At 43.3% G+C, this 23,605-nt stretch overlaps 4 protein-coding genes across 10 annotated transcripts; 3 read left to right on the plus strand and 1 right to left on the minus strand.

Annotated features, from left to right (window-relative positions):
* Positions 1–137: 137 nt before the first annotated feature.
* LOC6597017 (U3 small nucleolar RNA-associated protein 14 homolog A) lies at positions 138–2,585 on the plus strand. Its single transcript, XM_026989570.1, has 2 exons — positions 138–556; positions 609–2,585. The coding sequence occupies exons 1-2, from the start codon at positions 152–154 to the stop codon at positions 2,499–2,501; spliced, it is 2,298 nt and encodes a 765-aa protein (XP_026845371.1). The 5' UTR covers positions 138–151; the 3' UTR covers positions 2,502–2,585.
* Positions 2,586–2,687: 102 nt separating this feature from the next.
* On the plus strand, positions 2,688–4,211 carry LOC6597016 (probable aminoacyl tRNA synthase complex-interacting multifunctional protein 2). Of its 4 annotated transcripts, none has more exons than XM_026989660.1 (5): positions 2,688–2,807; positions 2,923–3,045; positions 3,270–3,425; positions 3,491–3,719; positions 3,781–4,211. In XM_026989660.1, the coding sequence occupies exons 1-5, from the start codon at positions 2,688–2,690 to the stop codon at positions 4,155–4,157; spliced, it is 1,005 nt and encodes a 334-aa protein (XP_026845461.1). In that variant the 3' UTR covers positions 4,158–4,211. The 4 variants fall into 4 exon arrangements, with proteins under 4 accessions (XP_026845461.1, XP_026845462.1, XP_026845463.1 ...); XM_026989661.1 differs by having other exon boundaries at positions 3,273–3,425; XM_026989662.1 differs by lacking the exon at positions 2,923–3,045.
* Positions 4,212–4,946: 735 nt separating this feature from the next.
* Positions 4,947–6,742, minus strand: LOC6597015 (ubiquitin-conjugating enzyme E2 R2). The gene is made up of 3 exons (XM_026989664.1): positions 6,570–6,742; positions 5,587–6,151; positions 4,947–5,534 (listed from the first exon to the last, which is right to left on the minus strand). Exons 2-3 carry the CDS (start codon positions 6,121–6,123, stop codon positions 5,148–5,150), a joined length of 924 nt encoding a protein of 307 aa, XP_026845465.1. The 5' UTR covers positions 6,124–6,151; positions 6,570–6,742; the 3' UTR covers positions 4,947–5,147.
* A 1,257-nt stretch (positions 6,743–7,999) lies between these two features.
* LOC6597013 lies at positions 8,000–23,516 on the plus strand. 4 transcript variants are annotated; one of them, XM_026989737.1, is made up of 8 exons: positions 8,001–8,109; positions 8,531–9,143; positions 16,104–16,305; positions 16,379–16,562; positions 16,670–16,732; positions 17,204–18,078; positions 20,682–21,117; positions 22,674–23,516. In XM_026989737.1, exons 2-8 carry the CDS (start codon positions 8,695–8,697, stop codon positions 23,129–23,131), a joined length of 2,667 nt encoding a protein of 888 aa, XP_026845538.1. In that variant the 5' UTR covers positions 8,001–8,109; positions 8,531–8,694; the 3' UTR covers positions 23,132–23,516. The 4 variants fall into 4 exon arrangements, with proteins under 4 accessions (XP_026845539.1, XP_026845538.1, XP_026845537.1 ...); XM_026989736.1 differs by having other exon boundaries at positions 8,001–9,143; XM_026989738.1 differs by lacking the exon at positions 20,682–21,117 and having other exon boundaries at positions 8,000–9,143; positions 22,674–22,755.
* The last annotated feature ends 89 nt before the right edge of the window (positions 23,517–23,605 follow it).

The following is a 23,605-nucleotide window of genomic DNA, read 5'->3' on the forward strand; positions in this document are numbered from 1 at the left end:
GTTTCTCCGAAACGATAATTTCTCCGAAACGATAGTGTTTCCGAAGCGATAGTTTGGTTGTGCGACATTCATCGATAGTAAGTCAGCTGTTGATTTGAATACCTCGTGGTACTATAATTTTTTTGTGCGTTAATTTAGTTTGGCTAAAAATATGAGTGACGATGAGGAGCACTACAATCCAAAGGCTCACAAGAAGCTTCTTACGGCCATTGGCAGCTTGGGAAGTGTCCAGCACATACAGAAATCCACACGAGACGAGCGCCAGACGCGTCAGGATGAGTTTCAGCTGGTGAAAAGCGTGAGAGCAGCGGCGTCGGAGCACAAACCCAGGGCCGTTGGGCTGAATGATCTGGTGCAGATACTGCGTACCTCCTCCAAGCACGCTCAAACGGGCAAGAAGCTCAAGAATATCCAGAGCACCAAGAAAGTGTTGGAGAAGCCGCTGGAAAAGCCAGCAGCGGATCGCATTAGGCGCACCATTGGCTATGAGGGAGTCACTAAGAAGCTCGGTCGATGGGATGCTGTGGTGGCCCAACAGCGCTCGGCAGAGACCCAGGTAACATGCGATCTATGATGAAATGGCCAAGACATAAAACGAAATATTTCAGATCTTTCCGATACCCTCGGAAACAATTTATGTCAACACAGCGGCCCATGCCAAGCCACTGAAGACGAGCATTCAGTCTGATTTGGCTAAGGAGCTGGAAGCCAGCAAGCAGAAACTCCACGAGCTTCGCAAAGCACAAATTGGGGACACTTCGGATGAGAAGGTCTTGGCGCAACAGGAGCGAGATCTGCTACAGAAGAAGCTCACTCGCGACGAGCTTTTTGCCCGTCGCAAGGAATTGGCCTATCTGAAGATGCGCGAGTCCCAGAAGTCAGCGAAGGCGCGCATGCAGAACAAAATCAAGTCGAAGAAATTTCACAAACTGCAAAAGCGTCAAAAGATGCTCGAGCAGATGAAGGAGTTCGAGCTCCTGCAAAAGACCAATCCGGAAGCGGCGCTGGAAAAGCTGAATGCCATGGAAAAGATTCGCGTCCAGGAGCGTGCCAGCTTGAGGCACAAGAACACCGGCACATGGGCCAAGAACTTGCAAGTGCGAGCTAAATACGACAAGGATGTGCGTAAGGACCTCGCCGAGCAGCTGGCCGTCAGTCGACAGCTGACGCAGAAACAAAAAGAATCGGATAGCGAAACCGAACTGAATATTAAGCCAGCTGCTCACGAAGAGGAGGAAAAAGATTATGATCCTTTTAACCCGTGGACAAAGCAAAAAGTGGCCGGAAAAGCTCCTACACAAAAGGCAGCTAGTGAGGATCCCAATTGGCGCAAATATTGGACAGAGCGCAATCAGAATACGAAGTTGTTGGAGGAACATCGTAATGATTTAGAAGATGTGAAGCCTGCGGAGGACTCTGACGTAGAAGAGGAATTAAAATCGGAACCCAAACAGAAACCATCGAAGAAAAAGGTCAAAAAGCCAAAAGTTTCTTTTCAGAACGGCTGGGAAGTAGAGGAAGTCGATCCTGAGACCAATGTAAGAGGCGAGAGCAAAATTGACGATATATTTGAAGCACACGAAGAGAAAATGAGGGCAAAGCTGACCAAAAGACTAGCGAGTCTGCAGCAGCGAACTGATCGACTTAAAGCAGCTCCTGCCAAAAGCAAGAAGGTGAAAAAGAAGAAGGATAGCTTGAAAAACCTCAAGGATTTGGCCATTAAAAAGACAAAACAACGTGTTGAAATTGATGAGCCTTTAAACCACGATGATGAGCCTCAGCAACAAGTAGACGCCGCCATTCTGGAGAGTGCTCCGGAAGCTAAAGTGGATTCAGCTGTGGACACCATTGACCTCGCTAATGTAGCAACTTTAGTGTGGACGCAGAAGAAGCGTAGTTCAGGTGCACTCAATGATGCATTAGTGAACGACGATGAGGCTGAATACGATGAGGAAGATGCTGCGGCGGAGCATCAGTTGACCATTAGTCAGGCCTTCGAAGACGATGACATTATAGCCGACTTCAATAGGGACAAGACCAAGGACTCTGAACTAAAAAACACCGAGCTCCAGCTGGCTATGCCAGGATGGGGCTCCTGGGCTGGTGCTGGGATATCTCACGAGGTCATGGAAAGACGCAATAAGCGACTCTTGCTCAAACTGGCTGCTCCCGAAAAGCGGCGCGATGACAACAAGGACAATCTCTTCATTAACGAGACAAGTACCAAGCAGGCACGGCAGCACATGGTGTCCAGCGTACCATTCCCCTTCAGATCTCTGGCCGACTACGAGGCCAGCATTCGGGCGCCCATTGGCAGGAACTTTGTTCCAGAGACGGCCTTCCGAATGCTGACACGTCCTGCAGTCATCACACGTAAGGGCCAGGTGATTGAGCCAATGGATGAGAGTGAACTGGTGAAGCCTGATAGGCGTCTTAGGCATATTGTTGATAAGAGAATAAAGCGGCTCCCGAAGGTGCCACCCAAGGCCCAGAAAGCTTAGAATTCAATTTAAAATAAATAGAAGCCGTAATAATAAATATTATGCTATCGACTGTAGCAATAAAGATATCGCATGCGAAGCGAACTATCGATGTTTTGAATTGCGGACTGTGTTTTTTCCCATCTCTGGAAGCAAGCACATTTCACAAATTTTTTAGTGTTCTGTTTATTCGATTTTGATAGTGAAATGTACGAATTGAAAACATTATTGCCGCAATTCGACATTAAGCTGCCCACCTGCATGTACGAACTCAAGAACGTTAGCCTGTCGGCTGACCCTGCCACTTCCATATCATCAGGCGGCTGCGTAAGTCAATTGCCAATCAAAATTTGGCAAGAACACTTTCAAAGATTTATATTCAAATGGTTTACGAAAGAAAGTCAACAACGCCATCCCTTCCATTTCCCAATGTGTTTATCAGAAGGGTCAACTCAGGCTTTTCCAGAGCGCATCGGAGTTCAGCAGCAGCATCAATTCAAGAAATTCAGTCACATGTGCTCTTGATTTGGACATTTTAGGCCGACAAATACAACATCTGCTAAAGGTTAAAACAACAACTACAACTAATAAATCCGATATTCTATTTATAATGATTACCAACTAACCGAAACCAAAAAAATCCAATGAATATGGTGCCACTGCGTTTTGTGTTGCTTGCTGTTTTCTTGTGGTCCACATGCTGTCATTATCTTGACAAAGTGTCTGGTCTCAACGTCGACCTCGACTCCCAAATAATGATGTTATCTATCTTCTGTGTCTCCGTTGCAGCAGGACGATACGGCATCGATAGCAATGCGCCAAGAGAAAGTTCTCCAGCAACTCGAAGCGCTCAAGGCGCAGTTGGGAAAAATTCGAGCTGATCTAGGCGTTTGCGGCAAGACGGTGCAGCACACAACCGCCTACCAGAACGGTGGACTAAAAGAGGTTGGTGGCAGCTTAAGATTGGCCAGAATAAAACCGAATACACCTAACATAAATACCCCACGCAGGTGCCACTCCAAGACATTGTAATCAATGGTCATCCCAACTTCATTCCCTACGCACTGTTGGCATTGAAGAATGCTTGGAGGGATCTGTACACGGTGAATGTGAAGACCTTCACACATTCGACCATGGCGGACATTGGACCGGCAGCTCGTGAATTTGAGGCAAAGCTGGCCAAGATTCCAGTGAACAATGCTCTGCCCAATATCAATGTAACTCTCATTTGGAAAAACTGTAAGCGAATTGATCATGGACACGCACTGACTATACTTATCTTGGGGGTGTCTTTCGACAGGCGAGCACACGGAGATGATCAGCTCACCCACCATGTATGTGCCCATTTATGGCGAAGTGAATGTAATTCGGTATTTGGGCCGTGTGGGACCCGTCGAATATCGCTACGAGGGCTCTCCGCTCTGCAATGAGATCGATCTCGTCCTCGACATTTGCTATCAGCTCTTGCGCTGCAGCACCCACAAAGCTCAAGTAGCCATGGTGAGGCTACTGGACAAGCGTCTGCAGCAGCAGCAATATTTCGGTGGCTCCCAGATGTCTGTAGCTGATATCGGTGTCTATAGCTCGCTGATACGTATTCCAGCCATTACCGACAAGGATCTGACGCCGGCGCTTCTGGCATGGCGGAAACGGGCTAAGCTGGTCACACAAATATAAATTATCAAATCGACAAAGCGAATAAACAACCATTCTCGGGGCTCTCAAACACGATCTAATTTTCTTTTTAGATATTTTATTTGGCTTATTTATCTTTGTTGCAATTCGGTTTTTGTTTACACAATGTGGTTTTCGTTTATATTTTGCTCTTGTTGCCGCTCTTGTCAAATATGTAATTTACTCTTTGCTAATTTTCCACTTACAAATGGCTTAACTTCTACATTGCATTTTTGCTTGCTTTTATGAAATCCTTTGATTGTTCAATATATGTTGCCTTCTATGTGTACATGTATGTATATTTGTGATTTAGCTTGGCGCTCTCTGTATTGAATGTAGGATGTTCGCCTCCACGACCACGACAGTTGTTGCAGTTTGCTCATGAAAATGAAGGTAGTATTTCACAATATACGTACATACTTGTATGTGCATCAAATCGCATAAATGTTAATTTATACCAGGCGCACGTATGCATATCTGTATATGCAGTACACAGTATAGTTTCTTGTTTAATCATAATCAGTTTTTGTCTGAGTTATGTAAATGTTCTGTTTGCTGTGGTTTTGTTAACACATTAATAGAAAAAAAAAAATGGAAAGGCCTCTGGACTCTATTAATGGCGGGAAATTGAGTTGGCCCGTTAGACTAATAGCTTATACAAATCTTAGGTTTAGTATGTCATTGATCAGACCGATATCCTTCCGAATTGAGTAGCTAAAATTATTGTGGGGCCAGGCCATTGTTCTTGTCTGCCGAACCCTCCAAAAAATATAAAATCAAGGCGAATCCAAGTTATTCCGTTTAAACTATGTAATGTAAATCATTTTTTTCATTTTCTGTTTGATTTCTACGTTTTTTTTGTTAGTTTTTAAACTTCTATAATTAGCGTTAATCATAGTAATAATGTTGGAGAAATGAAGAGGCGGTGGCTCGTCGCCTAGGGCAGGAGTGGGAGGAAGAAGAAATGATGCGATCTATCGGTGCATGGCTGCATTATGTGGTCTCGCCCTTGCCGCTGTCATCGGCAGACTCTGCATCATCTGCGACTGCCAGTCCATTGTTCTTGCTCTTAGCGTTCCCATTATTTTTGCTAATCGATGCCGATGCACTGTCATCATCCTCGCCCTCGCCCTCACCCTCATCTTCGTCCTCGTCCTCATCGAAATCGTCATCATCTGTGGGTAAATCATCCTCGGTCTCTAAATCAAAGTCATCATCATAGAAGTTGGCATCCAAGGCAGAATCTGCTGTGGGCTTCCGTGCTGGCTTGAGGCAATAGTCCTCAAGGGTCATCGGCACAACAATGCCCTCTCGCTTGGCCTCAGCATTGGCGGCCAAGGCCTGTTTGCGTATGATGTTTGGATAATCATGGTCCTTGCCCTGTAAATAATTGAATATTATCGATTCAGTGTGGGAATCGTGCTTTACTAACCTGCGAATCCCGCCATCGGCGGTACATAACCGATGCATCCACATTGGCCGGTGAGAATGTGTTGGGCTCGTTGAGAAGTGATATTACCGACAGGAGAATGGTCCTTACATTCTGTGTGGGATTCCAGCGCTCGCATGGCAGCTCACCGCTCTGCGGATCATCAACCGGCGGATGCAGTATAGATATGCATAGATCGCCATTCTCGTAGACATTTGGATGCCACACTTTGGTGAGAAAGCGTATTGTTGGTGGCGAGTATGGATAGTCGTGTGGAAACTTCATGTGGGCCTTAAAATAGCCGCCCTGGTAGAGTGTATCCGGTGGCCCGAATATGGCGACCTCCCATTCAAATAGATTATCGTCGTTGATTAGCTTTACGCGAAATCCTTCGACCGGCTCCTCCTGCAATGACTTGTACTCCATGGCCAAAGCGCGCACCGCCGAGCTGCTGGGCGTCGTTGTGTTGGAGGAGGAGGACCCAGAGCCGGCCATCATCGTCGACGAGGCATGTTGCGATGTGGAGGCAGCGGTGGTCATTTGTTCGCCTAGCAATTATCGCCGCGCTCTATTGAGAAAAAACGTTATTATTAACGCGTATGCATACAGTGGTCAGTAGTACATTAAAGTTTCCAAAATATATGTAGATCAACGCTTGTACATTTGTACATATATATATTTTAGTGAGCAGGGTCAATATCTGCTGTTCTCTGGGACGATGACAACGAATTCAAGGTGAGCACGTCACAAATGTTTAAACATAAGAGATGAGTGTTTCACTAATACCGTTGTTGTTGCTTTATAGATAAAACTTCCAAATTATGCTATAACTCGGTTCGAAATCAATTAGGGCGACGACAGCTTATCCAGAACACAAATTTAGCTGAAAATGGTACCTTTCGCCTTAGACAACAAAACAATGAAAGCAACAAATTGGGGGAAAAACTACTTGCAAATATTAAAAGTGGCTATCTTTATGTACTTACTTATATACACAAAGTCGTTTGTATATGCGTGTTAAATTGTTATTGTTATTTGACTTGCAACAATTCCACTTTGCAAAACAAAACCCAGGGTGGCATTATCTGGCCAGGGCTGCATTTACACAAAATTGGACCAGGCGTAAAAGGCGAGAGTTTGCTTATTTCCTATCGCCCTGCAATCTGATAAACAAATGTGCTACTGCCCCAAAATTAATTCACCAACGAATTATGGATAACGACATGAAAATCTACGAATACTTGATATATTTTTATTTCAACCGTATCTTTCCATATGTGGAATAGGGTTGGTTGAGAAAAAAATCGATAGCGTTATCGAAATTATCGATGGTTGAAAACTCAGCTACTAATCATACAGAATATAAATGTATCAGTTTATACACCGAATATATTTCAAACGAATTTGCTAGATTGGGTTCCAGGTCTTCGGCTCTAGGTCCAGCTCATCATGAGCTGGCCAGCCCATCATGAGCTGGCCAGCCCATCAGAGCATTTCCATGTGTTAGTGTAAAACACACAATATGAGATATATTGCATGGATTGTTTTCATAACATTACGGACCTTCCCAGAAATGGATAGCGGGAAGGTGACCAGTGTGAATAGGCTATCAGTGTTTCCGCCCACCATCGATAGTATCGCGCGGGAAAATTGAACATTCATATTGTAAACATATTTTATATAATGCATTGATGCATTTCGTATTTCTAGATAGGAGATCAGAAGTAGAAATAGATAAGTTTTTGACGCACAAAAATTGTTCAATTAATCAAAAAATTTTGGCTCTAGTGGAACCAATGAAAATATGTCTTATATTTTTTACATTCTAGTAAGGTTTATAATATAAGCCCATAATGAATGAAATATTTCACTTGCTATTCATTAAATTGTTTATTTCTTCGCAGTTTAAAATTGTTCGATAGTATTCATACTACCGATGGGCTCAAACATCGATAGCCAAAACCTTCCATTGAGTCGATAGTAGGTATCTATTATCGATTTCTCTGGGATTTCAATGCAATCGACCGAGTGATAGTGACCCACCTTGAACGCACCGTCGCACAGTGGACCTTTTGGAAGGATAGTTTACTTCCTATTCCTACTTATATATGTGTTTGAATATGGAGTATATTAATAGTCACTGAAAAATAGACAACTTTGAAGGCTCGTACACTCAAAACTTCCGACATTCTTGAAGTTTCCAAAAATTCTCTATTCGATGCGTATATTCAAAAATACAGTCAAAAATGACTTTTGCCACGTCTATTCGGCTATGGCCCACTGTGCGTCGAACATCTGTCGATATATATCGTTTTTATATCGAACGCAAAAATGAGCTCTCTCGCAAAATCCCGAACGTCACGCGTTTGACGTTTTTTTGTACATTCGTTGACGACGCACACAAAAACGTCGCAAGGGGCAAGGTGTAAATGGGTGCGAGAAAGTCGTGTGAGGAATAAATGCTATAAATTTAATTTAAAACTAACAACAATTGTTAATAATGAGCTCAGTGATATAATAGAAAATGTAAGTGTTTTTTTTTTTACCACTTATCCAAGTTCTGAGGCGTTGGCCTACGCAAAAAACCGAAACGCAGTCTAAAGAGAAGCAGCAAAAAAAAATGCATAAAGGAGTGGCAAGCGTGAAAAAAAGGGATCAAGTCTCTAATCAAAGCAACCCAAATTCATTTGTGTTTGTTTGTGTGCTGCACACCTCTTAAGATATCGTACCATACATTTTCATAAAACAAAATAAATCTCAAACAACGCCCAAGGAGCAGCAATACCTGCAACAACAATAATAAAAGCAGCAGAGGCAAACGAAGCTGCGTTTTGTTGATTAATTCCTGTATAAGCATTTTTGCGAGAGCCGCTGCCAGAGTGAGCCAGCGAGAGTGCGGGAGAGACCGAGAGTCAAAATTAAAAAGCAACAACAACTATCATTCCAGCTAAGTGAACATGTTTTTGGCTAGCATAAAACCATAAAATCTCAACAAAGCTGTGTGGAAAGAAAACCACATTTTTCTTGTGAAAAACTCGCACGCATACACGCACACACACACACACACGCATACAGGGAAAACCGCACAGTCGTACCTAAACACGACGAACAATGTCCAGCTGGGCTGAACGCGTTCACCGACGCGCCGCCGATCTTGGCAACGTGGTCACCTCCTGCGGCCACCCGGCGACTGCGCCCGCTTATCCCTATCGCCTGGAGAAGGTGAAATTCGGAGTATCCCTGGAGGAGGTTTGTAAACACAACAACAACATTCCAGCCCCGCTTCTCGTGCTCATATTGAAGCTCAACAAAGAGTCGCCCAACCGTCGCGACGTATTCCGGGCTCCCGGCCACCAGGGGGCCATGAAGAAGCTCATCCACTTCCTCCAGGCGGGTCGGCTGGTCAATGTCGACAACTATTCGGTGTTCACCATTGCCAGTGTTTTAAAGAAATTTCTGCGCAAGATACCAAATGGTATCTTTGGCCGCAACGGAGAGATGGAGCTCTTTGCCATCAACGAGTTGCAGAACGAAGCCGAGCAGACGGAGCGTTTACACAGGTGAGTGATGCACAGACACATGCATAAACGTGATTGTATTGGTAGTGTAACTAGCTTGCGATAAACTTGCTGAACCGGATCTAGATTTGGCTGCAGCTCTGAGAATCTCCAGGGGGAGTTAATTCACTGGAAAGCTTGCCTCCATTAGCTTCTGTTGTTGTTGTTGTCGTTGTTTTTGTTTTTGTTGTTTGGCACTTGCTGAGACATTTGTGTGTATTTTCACCAATTTTCACTTGAATGTTAACAGTTAACAGTTGGCACGGCACCAAATGATTGCTTAACTCTTGTACATACTCGTATGTACATATGTATGTAAATACATATCTATGTACATACATATGTGCTTCAAGGGGTTTGGTTTCCATTTCTTATGGCAGCATGTTTGATGGATTTAGTACATATGCATGTGCGCAAATAGTAATTGTACTCCCGAAAGTGGTTTATTTCGTGGAACAACTGTTCACAGTTTCTCAGCTTTAATATTTGTATTTTGTTTCGAATACAATTAATGATAGGAAGTCTTGTATTACCTTATAATATTGTAGGGGTTAAGCTTTCATCTTCACTTGAGAGGCTTTGTTGGCTTTTGTTTGTTTTTGTTGTTGCTGCAATCGATTTCTAACCAACTGAATTGGAGCATAAAGCGTGGGCAAACACCGCACGCACGCTCAATTAATGCCATACGAAAATTGTTGCTCTGGCTGTTGGTGTGGCTGTGGCTGTTGCAATCTGCCATTGTTTCTGTTTTCTGGCTGCAAGTAAGAGGCAGAGTTACGGGTGCTAAGTGAATGGCAGCTGTTTGAGCTGCCGGGAAGATTGTCTCAAGAAATAGCAATAAAAGGTAAGGCACTCCGAGCTCCTAGCTCTGTTTGCTGGCCCATAAGATGCTCGAGTGTCGAAAGAGATTAGGTACGGAAAGAGAGGAAGAGATCGATCGCTGAGTTTCCCATCAACTCTTTAATTACACGCGAAAAGGGACTCTTGGACTGCCCTACCCTTTAGTAGTAGGACTTGATTTGTTTTAGTCTGTGTTTGGCTTCATCTGGCATGTGTGTATCTGGGCAATTTGTTAAACATTGGGCGGGACGAAGATAGATGCTACTGCGTCAGCAGAGTCCATCGGTTACATTAAATGCTAGATGTGCGTGTAAACAAATAACGTCAGCAATAAAACATAAATTTTAAAACTTCTACATGCGTGGATATCGACCGCCAAATTATTTTCACATCACCGTGGCCCCAGCAGAGGGAGCGGAGCGGAGCTGGCGTGAAGTGTACGTTTTGCAACCTATTTACCTGTGTGCGTGTTTGTGTGCGTGTGCGTGTGCATGTGCGTTTGCGTCTAAACTTTTCAACTTTGTAATTGTTGCTGCCCGCTCGCCAGCTATTGCTGTTCTTCTGTTTATTTGCTTTTTGGGGCAGGCGCAAGCCGCGGCGACCAGCAACAGCAACAACACTAAAACGAGCACCAACACCAACAAAGCATTGAGCAACCGCAATCGAATTAACCAAAATGCGCGAAAATAGCGCCCATCTGAAAGTTAAAAAAGCATCAAATACACTGTTATAAATAGACACGCGTTTGAAACTTTATCAATTGAACGCAAAAGTAGAGACAGAGAGAGGGATAGAGAGAGAGGGAGATAGCTGGACTACAACCAACAACAGGTCTCGGTCTCTCGGGTGCCTGCCTAACCGCCCGCACGCCCACCCGCCCGCCTCTTACACACAACCGACAACCCCCTGGTGCACCCACAGAGCAGACGCTCAATTCAATCAGTTGGCACATCGTTGGATTTGTTGTTGTTACGATTATTGCAGCGCGTCGACGTCATTGTTGCACGTTTTTGCAATTGACCAAAATTATAAATGAATTGTGTATTATTTTAGTCTTGTGTAAATTACACTCACACCCTCAAGCACACAAAGCCAAGGGAACGGAACGCTGCAGCACCGTTAATTTGTGAGAGCAAGTTCACAGCAGAGCACAGTGGTCTCCACTCTCTCTCTCTCTCTCTCTCTCTCTCTCTCGCTCTCTTCAAATGTTTAGTCCTGGTGTTCGCAACTTGTTGACTAACTGGAAAAAGCTTTTTTCAAGCTTTTTAAGGAGTCTCTTTGATTGTTGTTGGTTCCACTTACACCCTGGAATCTGGAATGAGAAGAGCGGGTTGCATGTTTGTAACCGCAATCAATGAAATAACGGTTGTCAGCTGTTTATGGCATTGCCATATGCTATTTGCCAGATGCCATCTGCCAGCTCACTCTCTTTCTCTCTTCTTAACAATTACGCACTTTCTCCTGCTTCGTCTCTGGCCATAGCATAGCTAATGCTTAATATTCGTATGCTTTATACACAATTGTCTGCTTGAGAGACACTGCTGCGAATACTGATAAGTGCAAAATACGCGTACGTCAGAGTAAGAGAGAGAGAGAGACACACACACACACACACACACACACAGAGGGAAGAGAATTTGCCCGCTTTTGTTGGTCTAGACTCCAGGGTCTAGACAAACAAATGGAAAAACTGCAGCGGCCCCGTCCGCATCCAGAAAAGACAACGACGCATTGTCCCACATGGAATTAACAACAGGCAGACAATGTTCTTGCCTATAAGTCATCATCCGAAGTCTGAAAGGGCCTCACGCCGCCCTCCTCCTTCTCCCGCCGACTGATTTTTGCTTCCTGATTATTATTATTATTATTATTCACATTTCTGTTACGACTATTGCTCTTTTTTTACGTCTGTGATAATCTTCTTTCCATTCTTTTTTCCCTGGAAATAGACTGAAAATTCCAAGAAATAACAAATGCCACCCACCACTTTAACAGGCCCGCCCATGCCCTGAACTTTCAACCGAATTTTATACGCGGTTCCCGTGGCAGTTACTTATTTGTAGATTCAGAAGTCAATATGGTCAAAGTTAATACGCCCATCTCTATGTTCTTGATCATCATCAAAAGCCCACTAAATAAATATAAGCTTGTCCTGTCCGTATGGGAGTGGCTGTACACAATATCGGTCCATCGGTTTCTACATAATCCCAAAGAATTGACCAAAATCAGAAGCTGCACGTCGCAATGCCCCACCTAAAACATCATTCCTTGCATAGTTATTATTATTATTAATTGTTAAGGCGCGACAAATATGTACATACATACATATGTGTTTGTCGAGTGTAATCAGGGCATTGGCGTTGGCGTTTGTGTTTGCGTTTGCGTTGGTTTCGTATAGTTGGGTCAAAGTCGTCATCGCATATGGTGATATCTACACTTAGAACACATACGCACATGTACTTATGTGCATACAGCTGGAATATTGGTCAATAGGTTAGAATGGACGGAGTGCAGAATACATATGTACATATGTTGTACATACAAATATCGTTCAAACAATACCGAGTTTAAAAGCGTCGCGGCAACGTCAGGCTTTTGGACTGGACTATCTGAAGATACTCAGCAAGCGCCTCCATGGAAGTGATCGATTTGCAAGGGCATCAAATACTGCGGCCAGACCAGAAGCTGCTTTTGTAGCTCCTCCCGATATTGGACTTTTGATGATGCTTCTGGTTTTGTCGCTGGGTTCATCATTATATGACGTATTGTCTTTTCTTTTATTTTGCGCCGACAACATCAGCACTCAGCACCATAAAAAAACTTGCTTCTGCTGCGGTTATGTTTTCGCACAAAGGCAGCTCCACTTCGGATACGATTCCGATTCCGATTCCGACTTGGGCGTGGAACCGAACAGAAGATGCAGATTGGATTTGCCGCACTGAATATTGATGCTGGTCTTGCAGCAAGAGACACAGTGCGCGCGCGAGAGAGAGAGAGAGAGAGAGAGAGAGAGAGAGAGAGAGAAAGGGTGAATCAGGCAGAGGAACATAAGGAGGAGATGTACATGCATACATATGTACATAAGTATGTAAATGTGTACACATGTATGAGCTTAATTGTGAGACTGACCACCGACACCGGACAGGGCCCGCTTAGTAGGCCAAAGCTGTTCTGTTCTATTATTTCCCTTCCATTGACGCACATTTTTGTTAAAATCTGTTAGCTAAAAAGTGCAATTGAACTTTGTTCCTTGCAAAACATTCCTCTCTTATTTATTTATGTGCAAACACACACACACATATGTATGTATGTGATATCTGATGACGGAAGCAAGCATGAATCCATTTATCCATTTAGTAGCCATTGAATGCATTTACTTCATTGGTACATACATACATGTATGTATGTACATAGTTCTTAAACAGTTAAAGTATTACTTGGTCTCCCCGCCTTGCGAACAATTTATATAATATGCATTTTATTTATAAACTTATCGTTCGCTTGAATTCCATGTAAAATACAATGCACAGCTTTTCTGTAAAATTTCAATTTCTGTATGCTTTGAGCGCGGGGAAACTCAATTATCTTTTGTATGACATTTCCACTTATCACTTACGCGGTCCGCCAGACCCAACCCAAGCCCAAACCCAACTCCACTTGGAGTTCTCCTCTCGAAAGTGTCACAAGAGTAGAGTGCGGCTTGCTGTTTGGTGGGAATATCGAGGAACTGGTTTCTCTGTAGGGCAGAGCAGGGCAGAGCAGCAGCAGCAGCATCATCATCGAAATCCGTATCTCCGTATCCGAGACTTCTCTCATACGTAACAAACTGAGACAAAAACTTACCCATACACATGCATTTCTACGATGATATGTGCATGTGTGTGCGTGTATGTATGGCTCATATGAAATTGTGATAAAATACAGTTACAGAGGCAAATCAAATGCGGCAAAAAACAAACAAAAAATCTGTATAAGAAATGCTCGGACATACTCGTCTACATACATACATATTTATTTTTTATGAATGAAAAAAAAAACGACCAAGACCAAGACCAAGGCAAATAAACAACGTGAATAATACAAAAAAAAAATGATTCATCTAAAAAATGACGATTTTGTCGGTCAGTGAACGATAGATAACCAGAAGCTAGGCAAGGAAAATATATTAACAAAAGAGACTACAGATGGCAAACCATGTATTTAGCATCAATTCGTGGAAATATACATACATATGCCTGGACATATGCCGGCCCGGCTGGTGTGTTATTCCTATTTGCTTGCGTATATTTTCATTTGGTTTATTGATTATGTTAATTAGTCGACCAAAAGCTAAAGGCTAAAGTCGATTCGGCGCATGCGTAACACGATTTTGTAAGATAGTCCAGAGACCGCTACGGCGCCGCCATTCAATCTAAAGCGTGTCCATCAGTCCATCGAAATCAGAAAGCAAACAGTCAAACGATAAAGTAAACATTAAACTACAATTACTCATTATTTTCCAGCAAAAAAGATTCATTCTGTAAGGCTCGGAAACCACCCGGCTCTCTACGGTACGGTTCGGTTCGGTTCCGTTCGGTTTGGCTTAGAGATAATAATTCTTATCTCTCCCTTAATTAAGTATCAACAGACGAAAACACATGTTTCGCTTTCGGTAGTTGACTTTTTACCATTTGGGGGTGGGGGGTAAAAAGATACCTATTTACACAACTACAAAAATCTATATAGACGGTTGTTTTTGTTGCGGAGGAGCTGCCGCAACATTGAATAGTCAAGATAAAATCGATAAGATATGAATTCCCCATTTTTGGGATAACTTTCTTGTTTGCTTTCAAGGGTTCAACGGTTTAAAGACGGCATTGATAGGGTTGTTCACATCTTCTTAAACACTACAGTCGATAAGGCGATAACTTTGGCGCTCCCTAGACCTTCAGCGACCAATAAATCTAGAATACTAAATAGTTCCCCACAGAACAGACTTACCACGCCCGATATCCGAAACGATCTGCCGATAAATTTGATAACAAATTGTGTCTAAAATGAAATATTTGCTATATCTGCTATATATCTATCTATATCAAAGCATTAAATATTATTAAATAATTTGTTCTTGGTCCATGGCTTTACTAGACATTTCCTCGTAATCGAATATCAGAATCACTCCGTTCCCCGAAGGCCTCCGAAGCGAGGTAATGTAATGATACACATTCTTGAAGAGTGTCCAACTATCATCCGTTTCCCCAATAACCGTATTAATGTGTCGTCTCTCAGAGGACCTTCTCTCTCATTAGTCTTAATCGAAAATCTGTAAATAGGGCCAGACAATAGCCAAAGCTCGGTATAGCATAAGTACAGACAATGGTATAAAGCCCATTGTCAAACGGCTCAACACCCCTTTCCATCTCCACCTCCATCACCATCACCATTTCCATTTGTCTCTCTCTCGCAGTTCTCCATTTGCTGCTGGATCTCCCATACGAGTAGTTTTCACTTTTTAAGAGCCAGCTCTCGTTGGAGAGTGGGGAGAGAGGGGGGTGTGCACAGTTGCTTTTAAAGCATTAATTGATTGGGGATGCTTTTTTATTTTCAATTTTTTTTCTATCCTTTTCGTTGGATGGTTCGTTTTGCTTGGCTTGGCGCTGGCTGGAGCTGGCTGGGGCTCTGATTCGGTGTGGCTACATCCACGAGGTTGTGTAATGTGGACGGACGCTTAGGAGGTGGCCAGTCGCAACCAGTTTTACTTCGGGTCCGGAGCTTGAGATATTGCCACAGCTGAATAGCCAAACATTTGTTTCGAAAAATCAAAAGGCACGTCGAAATGAAAGTGTGAACAATGTGCGACCAGACATCGGCTCTGAGGGGCAGCACAGACTAGACTTTCTTCGGCTACGACGATTATAATCGTGGCGATGAGGATGATGATTATGATAGGTAGTTGGATAGTACTCACTGTAACCAAAAGGAATCAGTCCGACCCCTTTTGTAATGAAAATAAAATAATAAAAAAAAAAACATGACTAACAACAACGGCCGACGACAGCTCAGCCTATGATAGCCGCTATCTAGTAAATATTTAAAATATATGTATGCACATTTAAACATTCTTGCACTCTTTCGTTCCTCCAGACTCTTCAGTTCCCTGCCGAAATACACACAGCATCTCTTGGTATTACTGTTCGGCACATTCCGAGTGATAGCAAGCAATGCGGCCCATGCATCCACCGGGATGACCAGCGAGGCCCTGGGCGTCTCGGTCGCCCCCAGCTTCTTTCAGTCCTGCGTCAGCGACGGCAAGACCGCCCGCATGGAGGATGTCCTCAAGTTCAAGGTGAGAGGAACCGCTCTAAGATTAACCAAATTCTATATACATTTAACTGTCTCCTTCTCGTGTTACGCTTCAGGTTGCCACTAAGATCATGCAGAATATAATAGATAAGTTTGCCACACACGATATATTTGGCCGAGAGAACTATGAATATTATGCCCGCGTCACGGGTCGCATTCTGAAGGTGCAGGACGAGTGGATATGCAGCTTTCAGTACCCCCCACCGCCCCGTGGCAAGCTGGCCCAACAGAAATACGCACGTGAGTGTTGCCACAAGAGCAGAGACTTGAAAACCGCTCGGCCCCAATCAGTTTAGTCACATTGAACCCTTGTTATTATGTTCTTGTCTTGTCGCATTCCCCAACAGTACAACACTCTCTGGAGGCCGAGAAGACCTGGCTGCAGTGCCAGTGCGAGCGTTGGGGCTTACGTGAGTACCACCTGATTGATACACGCACACACACAAATATATTTATATATACGTATATGCATAGATATAGATAGATAATAGATAGATTTTACCTTTGCTTTGCTTCTGGAATACTACTCTTCTTTCCCCGTTTCCCCCGAATGTCTACAAACACACACACACACTACATACATACCCACACACTACATACATATACACACTGTCCGCTTTAACTCCACTCCACTCCACCCACTCCTCCCGTTCCTCTGTATTGGTGGATAAGCTCAACGTAGAGGTGTACCGAGAGCCTTTGGGTTTAATCACATCCCACATCCCGCACCCCCATCTGTTACGCTTACTGCATGCATATATATACGTATACGTATACGTATACGTATATTAGTTAGTTCCTCATTCCAAAACGAAGATAAAAACAAGAAAAAGATCAATCATCAATCCATTTGCTAACAACTTGAAATGCTGACCATTTAGTGGCCCAGGAGGAATCCCGCTCGACACCCGCTCTGCTGACCAGCTCCAGTTCGGCTTTGGAGAACAGCGTCCTCTCGCTGGGCGTCTCGCCAGAGCACTCGTTCATCGAGAGCTGCGCCCGTCTCTCCGTCTCGTTGGAGGGACCCGGAATCTTTGCCATGACCTCGTCCCCACTGCCAGCCAAGCGCCAGGGCAACGGCAACGGCAACGGAAACGGCAATGGGAATGGGAATGCCAACGGAAATGCCACAGACTACGACTACGATGACTATGCCGACGATGATGAGGACAACGATGAATTGGACGGGGCTCATCCGGACTTTCCCGCCGAACTGGAACTGAGCTGCATCGAAAGTGCTCCTCCAATGAAAGAGCAGGCGCCGCCCCAGCTGCGGGCCATCTATCGCCAGAAGCATCGTCAGGCCACAAAAAACTACCATCATCAGCTGCAGGACGATGAGGACGACGATGACGAGGATGAGGACGAGATGACCGTTGTGAAACGTCGCTATCGCCAGAACAAGAAGAAGCCGGTGCCCAGTAGCAGCAGCAGCAGCCACCACCAAAGACGCCTCCGCACTGGAACCAAGAGCCTCGACGGCAGCGGCGAGCGACGCACTGTGCCCGAAGCCCCTGCCATTGCCGGGGGCAATCCAACGCCGCCCAAGCCAAAGCAGCGCACCTGCAGCCGCTGCAATCGCGGCATACGCCACAGCAGCTCCTGTAGCTCGAACTCAGCCGGGCCAGTCGGCTCCAATGCAGGAGCGACCTCGGGCACCGCAGGCGACGGGGGAAACAACGGCATGACCATGGAGGAGCTGAGGGCCGTCAACCGCTATGCGGAGAGCACCAAGAGCCTCTCGTATCTGCCACAGGTGAGGGACGAGTTCTTGCTGGGATCAAGGATTTCCGTTTAAGATCCCCCGTCGATCCGATATGACCGTAATATTAAACAAAACAAAAACCTTCCTAGATCATAGACCCCTAACGTTACGAAATTTCTGCTCGAATATCAAGTTTTGTTTTCCTTTTGCAGGAAGAACATTAATCAAGAATACTATAATCGAGAATAATCAATAGTTTAGTTGAAAGGCTTTGATTTTGATTTTTAGTTTTTACTTTTTTCATTTTTCCTTTAGTTTTTCTTCTTTTGTTTCTGTTTTTTCTTTTGCCACCCTTGTGTTTCTTTACTACTTGATTTTGTTGCAAACACTTTTATACCTTTTTTATATGTATGTATACATCTTTCCTTACTACATCAAACTCTTGTATGTTCATTATTTTGTTTAAGTTTATTTTTTTTTCTATTTCTATTTCGTTTGCATTTTGCGAATGGGAAATACACCGAAAGGCATTTCCTAATACTATATAAACACTTTTTTGACTAAGTATTTCGCTCTTCTAACTCAATCACTTTGCAAATTGGTCACAAATGTTGAATATTTTCCATGTCTCTAGTTCTGGTATTGTTATTATCATAACCTAGATCACACGTTTTCCGCCTGCCAAAGCAACAACAATAACTACAATACTCACACAACAACAAGAACAAGCAAACAAACAAACAAACAAACAAATAAAACCACACCACAAAACCTAACTTACATATTCATTATTGTAAGCCATATGAAACGCACTTAAAGCTTCTGAGAACGGTACAACAAAAATACCATGCAACAAGCAACGCAACATTAATTTTCCACAAACAAAAAAAAAACAAAAAAACCGAAACTCTGTAAACACAATTAATTAATTATAAACGTATCTGAAGTTTCCGACTACCCGATTACCCGATTATCAGTTTTTCCGTTTTCTCATTTATAATATTTGATTTTTCAATTCAGTTTTTCTTAGACGAAACGAGAATTACTTACAAAACTAAACAAAAATGTGTAACTATCTCAACCGAAACATGAAATACAATACCATTTTATAAACCCACTTTACCTATGCCCAAAGACATATTTTCACTAAATAAAAAACGAGTGCTAAAACCTAAAACCTGCAAGATACAAAAATGAGTTTGTTCAAGGCGACCATTGGGCTAAGACAATTATTGGCTGTAAGTTTGCTCTCAAGTGATTTACCGATTACTGTACAGAACTGTTCTGTTGTATATACATATAATGTTTGAAGGGTTCGAGGGATATAGGGAATGCATACACGAACATACATTGGCGGGACTCTGCTATCTAGGGAACATTTGAATGTCTTTCCGACGGCGAGCGATCTATGTTAGAGTCTGTTACATATTACATTTCCATCCCTAACATGAGCACTCCAAAAGTATCAGTTGGGATCTACTTTAATCGTACTAAACTTTAAAGGACCAAGTAAAAGCCTCCTGTCTGGGTCAAATATAATCAGATATAATTAATACACCTTACACAAATATGTATCCACAGCAGTAGCTCATAAATTATACATTAGACGTCTTAGATATTGATTTTCTAGTGTTAAACAAGAAGTTTGTTCGTATCACAAGCAACCACTTAACCACCTAATTAGTTTGTAAATGTTTTGTTCCTACCTTAAACCTTAAGTTGACTCCAAATGTTTTTGTTACCTTAACTACCTATTATTATTTTTGTATTTGTATTATTATTACGTTACGCTGCACGTATGTAGTTTTGGATTTTGTTTTCCTGCCTATGTAGATCTAGTTGACTGCTATTTGTGGCGTCTCTAACATGGTTTTGATCTGTTTGAGGCACCCCGCGACACCCATATACATAAATGGTTTAATATTTAACCAAATTAATTTAAGTTTTCGAATAACCAATGTCATGCAGCATCTACAAAACACGATCCAACTTGTAATTATCCTACTTTTCCCCCGAATCTATTTACTAAGTGTTGCTTGCGCTTAAACAATATCATTTTTTCACCCTGAGATCCAATGCAATCCAAGCGCTTTTCTTCTTAAAAATGTGCCTGTGCCTGGTTAAATCATTAGCACGTTAGGGGTATTCACTGTGAATGTGTGCAGCTTTTCTATGATTGCAAAAATACCCCTAGTGCTTCTATATGTATGGTTTTTTTCCCTTCCCTGTTTTACAAAAATACGTATGTATGTACGTACATATATTGACAATCCTGCACTTTTTTCCACTGCGCTGATTCTGCTATATTTTATTTACATAAAAACATACATTGCATAATTTAAATTTAAAATATTGTTAAAGTCTTTTCGTTTCTTAATACATTTTTGGTTTTTTCTTAAACTTTTTGGTTCTTTTTGTTTTTTTTTGTATTTAAAGTAATTTATAGTTAAGTGAAAAAATGAATTCCGATAGTTAGAAAAGAACATTCTTAATTGCCAATAACTCTAATGTGATCATTTTGAATCCCCCCCCACGTCTTCCCCCACAACTATAACAACAACTGTACAACAACACAACAACAACAACAACAACCACAAATGAAAACCGAATCGAAAAAATGTGTGCAAAACCGAACCGAAAAACTGAAATGTTAGGTCCATGAACGCCAAACCGCCCGAATGCGCACCCGTTCCGAGTGGTTCCTGGGGCCTCGGGATGCGGTCGTCTCACTGCAGATGCCGGCGGACACGTGCAGCGACTGCTGCCTTGCCGCCGCCGCTGGTTACTTGGGTGGCGGCAGCACCCGGGACATGCGCCAGGCCCATGCGGACGGGGACCGGAACCAGGCGGCGCTGCTCTATCACTTCTATCGCAGGCAGCAGCAGGAGCATGAATCCCCACAGGAGCAGCTCTGGGGCGACATGATGGACACCGAAGATAGCTACGGCCATCAGAGGGAGCAGCAGCAGCAGCAGCAACATATACATTCCAAAGGCCTTCTAAGGCCCCCTCAGCAGCATCCGCACTCGCATCTGCATCTGCATCCACAACAGCAGCAGCCCCGTCGCCTGCTGCTTGATGTCAATTCGGGTAGTTATAACGCTGGACTCACCAACACTAACAGCAGCGACCACCTGGCGGTGCCCAGACACGCCTTCTCTCTACACGAACCGCTCAACCATTCATGCTACTACTCGACACAATGCTTGACCAGCAGCACCACCAACCGACCTGCCACCGCTGCTGCGGTTGTTGTTCTGGCTGAGGAGGACAGCGACTGCGATTCGTTGGATGGGGGCCGGCTCCACACACTGCAGGCCCATGAGCTGCAGCAGCACAAGGAGCCGCGCCAGTCGCTGCTGCTGTTGCGCCACTCCACGCCCATGTCTATGCCACGACAGCTTCATCGTCAGCGACAGCGACAGCGGCAGCAGCAGCGGCAGCGGCAGCGACTGGTCAGCAACAGCTCCTCACTGTATCAATCCTTTGAGGAGCAGTCCTCCTCCACAATGCCCCTTTCCCGGCGTAGTGTCAGTCGGCTCAGCAACAACAACAACAGCAGCAGCAACGGCAACCACACGAGCAGTAACAACAACAACTTTGCCACTGTCATTTTCAATGTTTTAGATTTTTTGTTTTAAAAAAGAAGAGGATAAGGAGAGAAACAAAAATGGAATGTCTTGTGTTTTGTGGCTACCAATTGCATCCATTTGAATCCATTTGAAGATAATGACTTTTGCTTATGACCATACTAATGCTATATGTACATTCATATATACATACATTCATACATACATACATACATACATTTAAACGATCCAGAAATCGAAAACTAATTTATTTATATTTGTTGTGTGTTACTTCGGAGGAATTAAAAAAATGCCACGGACATGCAATCCATGTGGAGTTGAACGTTTATTCGAATGGAAGCCAACAAGTCGGAGAAAATAAATCATATCCTGGGCTTCTCTTTACATAAACCGATTTCCCGTACATGTTAACCGATTTCCCCGTTGCAAGCAATTTTCGAGTATTGAATAACACTTACTTGCAACCGTATTACTTAATTTTGTAATTTACTATTTAAATATTGGTTTTAATTTAGTTGTTTAATTTATTATTCTGTTTAAACATTGTGTAATGTTTTAAGGAGTTTCCTTGTCTGTGTATGTAGCGATCACTTCCATTATTTTTTGCTTTTTGTGTGTTTGCTTTTTTTATTAATAAATTAATGTATTTATTTATACTGTGTATACCAAAGGAGAAACTTTGAAAGCTTTTTGTGTTGTTTTATATGTGGCACACTTTATAAACACACACATACATACATATGTACACCAATATATTGTAATTATTGTGGTTTTTAAAAATTTGTTTTGTGTACTAACCAAGTTTTGTGTCTCTTCGCTTGTTCTCGGATTTTTGTTCATATGAGTCTTCGTTTCTGTGTTGTTTTCGGATCGCCCCAAACATAACCAACCAGCAATCACGGCAGCAACAATCAAATCAATCATTACGACGGCAACTTGCATTGCAACCGCCACAAGAACAAGCAACAATCTTTTATTTCCTGTCGCTGAATCAAACGATACTGATCAATAAATATTATTTTCCTCTCTTCTCTGTCCCTGCTCTAACTCGATCAGTTGGCAACATCCGTTTGAGTAACAGCGCCGAGTCCATACAGTATGCCTCCCGTCGTCCCCATGCCAGCAACGTCAACTCCAGTCTCGGCGGCCAGCACAATCCCACACGGCGCCTGCTCATTAATGTGCCACGCCAGTACCGATCCTCGCTGCGACGGAACAAGGAGAAGCAGATCGGCGGCAATAGTCAGAGCAACAGTAGCAATAGCCTGGGCAGTGATCAGTTGACCGCCGGATCTGGACCGGGAATGGGGACATCAGCCAGCGTCAATCAGGCACTGAACAGGCCGCTTCTGATGGTGGGCCTTTTGCCGGCCGCCGAGCAGCCGTCGTCGGTGCGGAATTCCATAGCAGAGTGTGGCGGCAGTGATGGAAACGGCGTGAGGATGGACACACTGGAGCACCAGCTGGGGGTCGAGTGCAGCACTACACTGAGCTTCAAACCGCCCCGGCTGTAACAGGAACAGGAATAGGAACAGGACTAGCAACAAGATAAGAATCAGGGGGAGGATTAGGACAACGACACCGACACCGATACCGATACCGATACCGATACCGACACCTCATCCCCTCAACAGCTACAACTAGGTTTAGGTCTAACGATTTTAAATTGAAACTTTACATTAGAAAATACAAATTTTTTTTATATATGTATGTATGTATGCATCTGTGCGTATGTATACTTCCAACTTAAGCACATACATGCATACATCTCATATATTAGATAATGATAATTATATATATTTATTGTGTATGCAAGAAAAGGCTGATTTTCTTTAGTTAAACAAACCAACAAAACTGGAAGCAAAACCAATATCTACTATAACTGAAACTAACAATACATTGCAAAAAATTGCCAAATTTTAGTGAACGTTCATTTTGTTTGTAAATTGATTGATTCGATTCTGATATTCTGTTGTTACCAAAAGGAA

This window comes from Drosophila persimilis, unplaced genomic scaffold, assembly GCF_003286085.1.
Source record: "Drosophila persimilis strain 14011-0111.01,24,50 unplaced genomic scaffold, DperRS2 tig00000431-arrow-pilon, whole genome shotgun sequence".
Taxonomy (NCBI): domain Eukaryota; kingdom Metazoa; phylum Arthropoda; class Insecta; order Diptera; family Drosophilidae; genus Drosophila; species Drosophila persimilis.